General features: G+C 40.4%; 1 protein-coding gene across 9 annotated transcripts in view; it reads left to right on the plus strand.

Annotated features, from left to right (window-relative positions):
* LOC129718778 (serine proteinase stubble) overlaps positions 1 to 7,148 on the plus strand; it is a 38,572-nt gene extending 31,424 nt beyond the window's left edge. For 6 of the 9 annotated variants that reach the window (XM_055669843.1, XM_055669844.1, XM_055669847.1 and 3 more), the window contains 3 exons: positions 5,590 to 5,752; positions 5,808 to 6,177; positions 6,234 to 7,148. In XM_055669843.1, the coding sequence (XP_055525818.1) occupies positions 5,590 to 5,752; positions 5,808 to 6,177; positions 6,234 to 6,446 (746 nt within the window). In that variant the 3' untranslated portion in view covers positions 6,447 to 7,148. The remainder of the gene's footprint in view (positions 1 to 5,589; positions 5,753 to 5,807; positions 6,178 to 6,233) is intronic. The other 3 variants (XM_055669841.1, XM_055669842.1, XM_055669846.1) reach the window with 1 other exon arrangement.
* The last annotated feature ends 5,046 nt before the right edge of the window (positions 7,149 to 12,194 follow it).

Below are 12,194 nucleotides of genomic sequence, written 5' to 3' on the forward strand. Positions count from 1 at the left end.
GTTCCGAACCGTGGGTTGCTCTGGCAGCCCATCATCATGGAGCACCTCAACGACTTCGATCAGGCCGATAACGTTGCATTACTAGCACAACGGCGCTCCGATATGCTCAACGACCTAGCCATACGCTCCTCAACAACAAATCCGGAAACGAAATTTGCAAGCAAGCGCTGGACTGGAACCCACAGGCGCAGACCCAGGGACTCGTGCCGACGAAATATCTAATGAGTTACTTATGCCAAACGGTAGAAAGCCAAACTCTCGCTTGTAGATTTTCACTTTGAAAGTAAGAAATTCTCAATGATGAGCACCGCTAACGTTTCACTAAAAACCTGTACCGAAACAAAATGGACATAAATTGTAGATTTTTCATGGGTTTTTTATGGGTTCACACGCATTGACGTAACTACCCATGCAGCATCAATCATAGTAAGTCTAATAGTCGAGCTCTAATCGTGATGGCGAAAAAAGTTAAGCTACTCTGATCAGCAGTGTGTGCGTTCAAAGAATAGTACTCCGCCGCTTCGAAAACGGGTATCGTGTGGCATTTTGTGAACGCCGGTTACACCCGTTCCGGCATCTCTTGGCGCTATAGCGACTGAATAGGATGGTCAAGCCAATTTGCCAGTGGCGTCTCGTCCTATTGTGCACTACGTGCACTACACCAGGTGTTGTGGGTGGGGGCCGATTTCAAGAATATCAAACAAAAGTCAAAAGCTAAAAAAATCCATCAAACAGTATCAATGATCAACTAGTATTGCTCGCTGTGTACCATTTCTAGTGCACAAAATGAAAAAATACATGTGACCATGCTTTACTCACTCTACCTTAAGTTAACTCTGGAAATCAATGAGTGATGAGAACGTGAGACATAAAACAGACCCAAAATCTCTCTGCGCAGTGCACTTTTCAATGTACACAATATTGTTATGTATCTACATACCGAGCGTTTACGCGTGTGGCAAGTGGTTTTGGTTTCAAGACCGGTGTGTTAGTGTTGATTCCGTGCACTCCCGTCAGTGAACTTGAAGAGATGAGAGCAAACACGGAGAGCGTTGAAATTTGACAACGTTGTACACTCTCCGCAAGTATTGAATGCTGCTTCATCAGAGAAGGGATAGGTAGGAAACTGAGGCCTCTGTCATGCCGAGTGCGGCGCGGCGCGAACTACGGCAAAACAGTTCGGGATCTGCTCTGACGCGCGTGAGTCTTCATTGCTGATATTATTCCTCACCGTGAGAAGAGACGCAGCTCGCGCCGCGCCGCACTCGGCATGACAGAGGCCTGAGGGAGGCTCTCGCCATGCAGTATGCGGCAATACGCGACAAGTGTCTTTTCTCACGGTGAGGAATATTGTTGATTGCGACAAATTTCCTCGCGAAAAATTCTTGTAGAAATGCGCGGGTACGTCCAATCGCAGTAATATCTTCTACAAAAAGTGCGGAAATTGGATTTGCGCACTTTTTGTAGAAGACACCACATGATTGGTTATACCCGCACACTTCTACGGCGTTTTGCATGCATCTTGCGAGATAAATTCTCCTGCAATCGACAATAATATTAACAATGAAAATCCCGAACTGTTTCGACGCTATTCGCGTCTCGCCGCATTCTGCATGACAAGGGCCTAAGGCCGGTGTTAGTATTGGCTACTGAAAATACGCTCGGTGGCATTGTATATATGTAACACACACGCGATGTTGTATTGCCTGGGTGGTAGAATGAAATGATTTTCATTCAGTACTTTTTAAGAGGCAAGTGCAGTACGTTAAAATAAATATGGAGCTAGATCTTGTTGAAGACCTTCTAGTCAAGCCATTCGTAAGGCGATCTGTTGAAGAAAAGCTCTTGATCACAAAAATGCAAGTTCCTCGACCAAAGCTAGAAAATCTCAAGTCAACGTTTGTCAGAGGTGGAAAGACAATTACACGAAAATTTAACGTGAACGCTTATGATGCAACGTGGCTGTGCGGCTCACAGACACGTGGTAAACTATTTTGCTGGCCGTGTCTCTTGTTTCAAAATCCTAGTGATAAATGCGTGTGGATAAAGGATGGATATGGAGATTTGAACCATCTTTCCTCGGCCATGAAGGGGCATGCAGCGACTAAAGAGCATATTAACAACGCTATGGCACACCGCACGTTTGGAAGAACGAGGATTGATGAGGCGCTGGATCATGCACACGAAATTGCAAGGAAAAACCATAACGCTCAAGTGAAAAGAAATAGGGAAGGAATGACAACATTGATTGATTTAACATGTTTCCTTGGCTCGCATGGTCTAAGCTTTCGAGGTCATAACGAACAACACGATTCCGTCAATAAAGGCAACTATAAGGATCTCTGTGAATTCATAGCATCCAGAGACGTGGCCTTCGCTGATTTCGTCAACAACAATTCAGTGTTTTCGGAACATCCGCTTCCATTCAGAACGAGCTTATAGAAGTCATTGGATCTTTTATGATTGAAGAAATCTTCCGGGAAGTGCAAAATGCTGAATTTATTTCTGTGATGGTCGATGAAACCACTGATGTTGCGAGAAAATCTCAGTTGGCTACGACTTTTCGATATTGTTTGAAAGATGGTAAGTAAAATTAATAGTATTTTTTGTGTAATGAAAAGGATTGAGTTGAAATGCATTGTTATCTTTGTGAAACCCGTCTGTAGGTACGCCCGTTGAAAGATTCGTGGATTTGTGTTATGTAAGCAACGACAAAACCGCTGTAGCCCTTGCCAGAGAAGTAGTTTCGTTGTTGGAAAAATTCAGCGTGACCCCTGAAAAATTGGTAGCACAGACATACGATGGAGCTCATGTTATGTCGGGTGTTGCTGGCGGAACGCAAGCGATCGTCAAAAAATTATACCGTGATGCCGACTACATACATTGTAAGGCCCATGTTTTAAATCTTGTTTTGCTGCACGCTTGCAACTACCAAGATACAAGAAAGTTTCTCACTACACTGTCTACACTGGCTTCGTCTTTACTCAAAGTCCTAAAAGAGATTCAGAATTGAAAAACTACATCCAGCGTAAAATTCCAAACGTTTGTAAAGTGAAGTGGGCATATACATCCAGAATGGTTAATATTGTAGAAGCTCACTATTCTGAACTAACCACGTGTTTGGGCGAAATGTATCTCGGAAACGTTAAATGGGACGGCGAAAATTGTTCCCTAGCAAGGGGGTTACACAGTTTCATGCTTGAATTTGACACCATCTTTTATTTGAAAGTATTTTCGGCAGTATTTTCGTTCACTGATATTTTGTATCAAACTCTTCAAACGAAGGAACTTGACTACATTGAATGCGGCAAAAGCGTGAGAAAAAACATTAGTAATTTACAGACGGACAAGAAGTACAAAGCGATCTGGCAGGAATGCTTGGAAATTACTGGTGAAACATACGACGGAAATCGATACGACCAATACTTCAAGAAATATAACGCAGTGATCACACGTATAATTTCTGAATTTGACCAACGTTTTGCTGACTTAAACAAGCGGAGCTATTTGAGTTTGCTGGACTGTTCTAAGTTTAGCGGATATTGCGAGCAGTTCCCTAAGGATTTGGTTGATGCTATCTGTTCTCGGTACACTGGTTTTGACAAAGTGAAACTGGGAAACGAACTTAAAGTTTTCTACTCAAAAGAGGAATTTTCGGGAAAAAAGTACCGGAAATCATGCAGATCCTAATGGAAAAAAACCTTGAAGACATCTTCTCGGAGATTTCACGCCTTGTCCGATTGGTCTTGACGCTCCCTTCCACAACAGCATCAGTCGAAAGAAGCTTCTCAATCCTGAGAAGACTCAAATCATATCTACGATCAACGATGGGAGACAATAGGCTAAAATGGCTTATGCTGATGGCTGTTGAAAGTTCTTTGCTACACAAATTACAACATCAGAGTGGTTTCAGTGATGAAATAATTGATAGATTCGCCCGTAGAGCGGATCGTAGAATTCCGCTGCTGTACAAATGAATGCTTAATTAAGAATTTCTAAGAATAAATCTGGTGTTTGAAGACGATATTTTTATAAATAAATTTGATTCTTTTTATGACAGCTAATGATAGATTTTCAGAAAATATGAATACTAAATCAGATAAATGCAATGCATGTGTTTTATTATGTACATTTCTGGCGATGGCCACTGGGGAAGGAGGAGGGGAGGGGGTAGGTGTTTGTATGGGACAACCTTGAGTGCACAGTCAATATCCAAATCCACGAGACGCCACTGCAATTTGCCCGGTGAATTCCGACGTGGCGATGGTGATGGACGACGAGAATTTTCTCACCCTGGATGGCAACGACTGGCAGGGCACTTCGTTTTTAACTTCCCTCGCGAAAGAAGTGGAAAAGTTCATTTCAAACACCAAGTTCCCCAAGAAGGTGCTGCTGTGGCTGATAATCAGCGAGGAGGGGATGTCAAAGTCGCTCTTCTTTCGCTCAGGATTGGTCGTGAATGTGGAAATTTATGGTACAAAGTGCCTGCCGGAAGTTGCGTCGACGCTTTGTTCTGATCGGCCCATTATTCAAAGCGATCGTTGGAGTAGGTGGAGCGTCTAAATATGCGGTACCCAAGTCGGTGAACCCACCCGACGTCCCCCAGCTGCGTCCCATCGCGAAGCGTAAGATTTACTTCAACAATTTTTTCGCGAAAACTGAGGAGATGGACATGAAAAAGCTAAAATTGAAAATGCTTTTTTCGATTTGTTCAGGAGAGTTTTAGACGACTAAATTATTAATCTATGTATCGCATTTTAAAAAAATCTGTGAAGGTCGATTATTAAAATAACTTTTGGTTTTTAAACATGTTTTAGCGCAGGATCTTGAATTGATATTTGCCACTGCTTTTGAATTAAAGTTCAGGTAATTTTCCGAAGGTTGGTTGGAGATTTAGATTTTTAGCGCAACGTAATTCGTGAACGACTCCTAAAGCCCACACACCAACAATGTTTCATTGTATTCGGAGAGGGTGTTACGAGCCCCTCAGTCGAATTGGTGCGAAATGCGTCGAAGTTTCTTGTAAACTTTTTTAACTTCTTCCGTTTTTGTGTTGGTTTGCTCAACGTGTTCATTTTTTGAATAATTAACGATTTGTTACATCAATTACTGTGTGTTTGTATTGAAAAAGGAAGAAACTTTCGAAGTAGGTACTAGAAACGCGGTTGGAATAAAACATTTCCTTCTAAGTAGAGCTTCAGAAAACTCAATGTTTTATAAAGGTATAAATTTATTCAATTCGATGCCAAGACATGTTAAACGAACACTTATATGTACATTTCCTACGCACTTTCTTGGAAAAAGAAGTATGTTCTGTCAAAGTTAACAAAGGGAAGTTTCCAAAAAATGAATCCAATTTGCTTTACTTAGACTAACAGTCTGGTATTTTAATTACTCAGATGTACTTAGTTATGCGACACTGGTTTGATAAAGAATTATTGGCATGATAAAACTATTTGCATGACGATAATCGCTGGAGAGCGATTGCTCCATCCCGCCATTATAAGTTACACTATAAATTGCATACCCTTCAGGCGGACACTTATTTTTTTATAGCTAACCTGTTGCTTTCGTCTTTCTTTCACACAGAATGCGGCACCGCAAACCAAGAGACTCGCATCGTCGGTGGGCGGCCAACCGGTGTCAATCAATATCCGTGGCTGGCTCGGCTGGTATACGACGGGCAGTTCCACTGTGGAGCCTCCCTGATCACCCGGGATTATGTTCTTACGGCAGCGCATTGCGTGCGCAGGTAAGCTTAACAACTTTAAAAAATTAATAAAACTGACATCTCTCCTGGCTTACAGACTAAAGCGCAACAAAATACGAGTGATCCTCGGTGATCACGATCAGTTCTTGACAACGGAAACGCAGGCAATACAGCGAGCTGTAACGGCCATCATCCGGCACCGAAGCTTCGACCAAAACTCCTACAATCACGACATAGCGCTACTCAAGCTGCGAAAACCGGTCGATTTTACGAAAACCATTAAACCGGTGTGTCTGCCGAAAGATCGCAGCGAATTTGCCGGTAAAACTGGAACCGTGGTCGGTTGGGGCAGAACGTCCGAGGGCGGAGCCCTGCCGGGTATCGTTCAACACGTGGATGTTCCAATTCTAACGCTAGAGCAGTGCCGCAGTATGAAGTACCGGGCATCACGAATCACATCCAATATGGTGAGCATTTTTTTTCATCCTATCTCTAACGTAACTAAAATCTTTTTAACCCGTAGTTATGCGCTGGCAAAGGCAAACAGGACTCGTGTCAGGGTGATTCGGGTGGTCCGCTTCTGGTTCGGCACGGGGACAAGCACGAGATCGCTGGAATTGTTTCCTGGGGCGTCGGCTGCGGTCGGGCAGGCTATCCAGGAGTTTACACAAGAATTGTGCGGTATTTGCCCTGGATACGAGCCAACATGGAGGAGACCTGTTTGTGTACAAAGTAGGTTGACCGAAGAGCGGGCTGCAACCGCGAAAAACGAGATACGCGCGAAGATGAAGGAGCAAATTAGGCAAAATTTACGATTGAATTGTGTAAATAAAATAATAAAGTAGCGACGAAAGTTTAAGGAGGCAAAAGAAATCCAATGCAAGCAATGTTCTATGGAGGAATTTGAGCGTTTATCGACGTTTGATTTCAATATTACATTACGTTACGGTTAGCAAAAAAGGCCACTGAAACGGACTTAAAACCTGTGTAAACCTGTGTTGAAGCTTGAATCGGTAGAATGCTTTCAACTGATTTGAATGAACAATAACACCGCAAAAAAATTGATGAAGATAATATCACATGCTACATGTTCTCGTTCGAACCCAGCAAAAAAATATACCGACAGTTGGCCTGCTTACAGCAAATTAAAATGATTCATTTCTGCTCTACCGATTTGTAACCGAACAGATGATCGTTATCTTGTTGCTGATGGGTTCAGTATAAAGAGTAAAGATGAAACAAAGAACGGTAACCCTTAAAGTACGAGCAAGAAGCGAATACATTTAGCAACGGTATATTTGTTTGCTGATGCAGTGCATTCCCGTACCAGTAATTAACCAAACTGGAACTGTCGTGTAAGCGCGCTAATGCGAAAATTGGCTGATTATTAGGTGCTGTGCCACTTAACGGGGTTTGATTATAAGGACTGAAGCGAAAGTTTGTCATCAATTGAATTAATAACTTTATCCCCGACAGGTGGTGCCATCAATTGACAATCAGAAAAAAAATCCCGTGTTGCAAGAAAACAGCGTTTACTTCCGTTTTCAGTGAACATCTTACACAATAAGCGAAGTATTTTTTTTATTCGCAAAAAACAATAAGTGACTTGAATTGTCTTAAAAGTGACGAACCTCTATCATGCAGTTTGGCCCATTTAGGCCAATCTCCTCTTCTATAACCACGTGGTTTATCACTATGCTAAAAATGGATTTCCATAACAGGTACATAAAATCCCCTTGTAATTGGTATTCATTAGTTGCCCATATTCTACAAAAAGTGGAAGCCACAGTTTTGACTAACGAACTGGCGCTAACGTCTTTACACTCTCATGCGATGGAAGGTGTGATCGCAGGGATTTTTTGGTCCCGAAACAAACCCAATCGGAGTCGGCTAGGATTCAACCAAGACCGGTTGGATTGGTTATGAGGGGATTTCTCTTCGGGTGTATACTCTTGAATTAATAATTTTAACTTAATTTTTTACTATCTCGAAAACGGTTACATACAACGGATTTATCGTTGTGTACTTTAACATCTAGAACAGTCGTTAAAATCACATTTAATTATTATTGAATTAAGCATTAAACTTGATTCTTTTGAAGGTTTTCACATTTTAGGCCGATTTTTTGGGGTGTTATGAAAATTCCAACCACAAATGTAAAATTAAGAAAAACTTTTCCTTAATGAAATATGAGTAAACACAAAACCAATCAACAAATGCAAGATTTTCGAAGAGTATTGAAATTGTACTTACGGTTTTAATTACGTCTTATGGCAACTTAGTGATACAAATTTAACAACAGAAAGAATCGAATTTACACGTTTGGTTTTACCGCGAAATCATTGAAACTTGAACTGCTTGCTATTTTTCCAATCACTCATTTTATCTCCCGATGTTGTTTATATTTTCGCGCCGGTATCTACTAGAATATTTTCCACGAATACCGGTACGTAAGAGTCGCGTAACCACTCCAACTAAGTATACTTTTCTCTTTACACTAAGAAACATCGCGATCGTAACTAATTTCCGCTAGAAATTCGTCTCGATGGGCTGAAACTTGCCTCTAAAGAGTCCCGGACGAACACATACGATTCGCATAGATTCCCTAGGATTCCTCGCATTGGAATCATGAGCGTCCGTGAAAAGGAATCCTGAAAAAAGAGACTAGGACTCTTGAATACGAATCCTGTAGTGAGAATTCATCGGATTCTACAGGATTCCAGATTGGAATCCGAAGATTTATCATGACAGGATTCTCATTCAAGAACTGTAGTCCCATATACAAGACATTCCTGAGGATTCTTTTTCCAGGATACCTTAAAGAGGACGCCCACGATTCTGATGTGAGGAATCCTAGGTAATCTATGCGAATCGTATGTGTTCGACCGGATGTATTTGAATTAATTCTATCCTGGACGTCAACCGGACGAACACACAGGTTTCGCATAGATTCCTTAGGATTCCTCACATTGGAATCGTGGGCGTCCGTGAAAAGGAATCCTGAAATAAGAATCATCAGGAATGCCCTGTCTATAGGACTAGGATTCTTGAATGAGTATCGTGTTATGATAATTCTTCGGCTACAAAATCTTCACTTTAACCATTATGTGCTCGACGGGGAAGCAGGGTACTCACAAATTAAAATTCTTGCATCTTTTGCAATTTATATCCGATTTCGATAGTTTGAACGCCAAAAAATTGAGTAAAATCGGTTTTCCGGGGATATGTTCCAAAACTGAGGAATTTTATGAAAATTTAAAAAGAATTTCACAATAGTTGGTTCAAATTTTCTAAAATAACTTTCACAGGTCATTTCTATTGTTTTGGGTGTTTTAATGATATGCCCTCGAGAAGGTCATTTCTGAACAAATGCTATACGCAAAAGTTGGATGGTGCGAAACCAGTATAAAATTGTGCGTTTTCAGCGCAATTGTTGATGTAATTTGGAACCAGTACAATGATTGCGTGTTGGGCATAACACAATTAATGCTCTAGCGTTTTCCAATGTATTTGGCAGCTCCAAACTACTACACCTAAACAGTTTCAACTGGTATCAAGCAGCATTGCAAAGCGAGCGAGAAGCAAAACCATTCTCCTCCTTTCTGCTTGAGGACGAGACATATGCTACGCTTTTCAAGTCTTTTGCACACACGCTTTCGAGATACTTTTTCTTCTTCATGCATTCCTCTGAATAACAGCAAGCACGCACCGACAGTATGAGTGAGACTAACAACACTGGTATCAAGTATGTACAGCAGGGTGTCTCGCTCATTTCGTTAAGCGACGAGACATCGTCTAGCGCGTCGCAACCCGAACCGAAAAAGAAGCGAAAGAGCAACCTGCAAATTATATGTGACGTATCTAGTCTCGTCGCACGTGCATGGAAAATCTACGAGCTAGAGAGAAAGAGCAGTCACTAATACACTCGATGTGAGGAATAAAGTGTCGGTTTATGATACATATTCTGATTTCAATCTATGTCAATGGGTTCACAGTACAACTGTTGCGTTATGCGTTTCACACATTTATTGTGCGATTTCTGTGCAACATTTGGGCGAATCGGGAAGACACAATGATTGTACAAGACTTCAACTTTTGCGTGTATTGGCGCTTCTGGTGAAAACAATTAAATTTAACGAGATCAAATACCACATAATATAGGTATTTTCGGAACCGGGATAACGTTCAAAGATCGAAAAACGATCCCTGACGTCAATTTGAGTTCCAAGATGGCGGCTTCCGGTTTGCATAAACAACCTAAAATGGCCGAATACCACGCAATGTAGAAATTTTCTCTTTTTGTTTTTGAAAAGGTTTTTTAGATATGTTGAAAACCTTTCAAAAATTTCGAACGAAATAAGATATAATCATTTGATTCTTGTTGACAGAGGTACTGTTAAGTTTTTAGGGTTTTAACTCTTCGAAGCATCTCCAACTAAGCTGTGAGCTAAAATTGAAATCAGTTTCGTTTTTAGTCTGGAATTACTTTTAGTTAAATTTGAAATTACTTTCCTGCTCTACCTTTTTCTATCATTTAGAAGCGTTTTTTCAACAATTGCGCTAAATTTTATCATTTTCGTTTTGGCCTTTTCTTCTGGTTTCAATTACTTTATTGATTTGAACTAAATTTAAAATAGTTTTCTTTGTTTTATTTTTTCTGAATTCCAGGAATGTTTTCAGATTTTAGTTAATTCTGAATGCAGACTTCGTTCACTCTGGGCTTCACGCCCGAATTTTTTTTTTTCATAAATTGTTTTCACTTTTCAAGTAACTTATGCAACCTAGGCACTAGATAATGCCACCAATGGACTACCTTTTGGATTAATTGTCGCAAAAGGTGTGGCTTGATTGGCGGCTGTTGAGCATTAGTTAGTTAGCGGAAAGACGAGGAAACTACGAAATATTATTAAACATAACCGTTCGTTCGCACATGTGCTAAAATCGAATAGTGTCGAAATCGAACTGGGTCTGTAGTTTGTTTCAGAGGATTTTTTACATGTATTTTTATGTTCTTCTGTTTTTTTTTTTGTACTTAAGAAGCATTTTTGTGCCCGGTTTGGCCGCATTATGATCATATTTTATTTTGACCTTTTCTTAGCGTTTTAAACTACCATTTCCATTGTTGGCTTTTTACAGCCTTCGTGCACGGTTTTCGATTATTTTGAGCTGAATTTGGAATTGATTTTGTTTTGTTATTTCAAGGCTTTCAAAGTGTTTCCAGAGTCGTTTTCTAATCTCTAAGCATCATTTTTCAGTCTCTGGATGTCATCCCGGTTCCGAAAATATACATATTGGATGGTGTTTGACCTTGTTTTATTTGATTGTTTTTATGTAATTGGAATCAATTCCGGAAGGTACATTTTGAGGGCATAGCATCAAAATATCCAAAATCATAAAAATAGCCTGTGGAAGTTATTGTACTTTGATCCAATAGTTATTAAATTTTGTTCAAATATTCATGAAATTCCTCATTTTTAGGAAAACCGGATTCCCGGGAATGTAAGACTGACGCTGATTTTAGAGTAGATAAATCACTGAATCTTCTGGTGCTAACTATCGAAATCTCATGGAAATTTCAAAAGATACAGAAATTCCAATTTTTGGGTCTCGGGTACCCCATCGTGCTCAAAACGGTTAAAGTGAGAGTTTTCGTTTCCGAAGAATTTTCATTACACGATTCTCATTCAAGAATCCAAGTCCCATAGACAGGGCTGGCTGTCTGGAGGATACCTTCTCGCGGACGCCCACGATTCCAATGTGAGGATTTCTAGGGATTCTATGCGAAACCTATCGGTGCTACGAACATATATATGAGTGTATTATAACCGGGACGTCAGTCAGGTCAATTAGTCTGTCCGTGCTAGCGTCAGTTGTTGAAATTTGTAATTCTGTTCAGAACACTCTGAGAAAAAGATATTCTAAATAAATTTGAAGTATTTATTTCCTCAATCAGATCCACCGTCTCCTCAGGAGCACAATTTGATCTTAAAATGGAAGCAATTTTACCATTCTATCTCTCGCGTAAAAAACTCGGTAATACAAAAATCCGTGTAAAAAAACGCCGTAATTCAAAATGCGCGTAAAAACATACTGCGTAATTCAAAAATCCGCGTTAAAAAACCGCGGTAATTCAAAATTATGCGTGAGCAACATGATTTATTCGAAAATCTGCGTAGAAAAATACGCGTTCAGTCAAAACACCGCGTAAAAAAACCCTGGCAAGCAAACCGCGTAAAAATATTCCGTCCTTATCGCAAAAACGAATCATCTCACGATTCTGTCTAAAAGAAACCTAAGGATTCCTACATTTAGATACTTAAAAATTCCTGCATTTAGATTTCATATGCGATTCGCACAGGTGCTGTTCGTATCGCAGAAATGATTTCTCGCACGATTCCGTCACCGAGTTATAGGTATCCTGGAAATTCCTACTCAGGATTCTCTGCGTATTAGTTAGGGTAGTGCTTCGAAAATACCGATTTTT

Source organism: Wyeomyia smithii, chromosome 1 (genome assembly GCF_029784165.1).
Source record: "Wyeomyia smithii strain HCP4-BCI-WySm-NY-G18 chromosome 1, ASM2978416v1, whole genome shotgun sequence".
In the NCBI taxonomy this organism is placed as follows: domain Eukaryota; kingdom Metazoa; phylum Arthropoda; class Insecta; order Diptera; family Culicidae; genus Wyeomyia; species Wyeomyia smithii.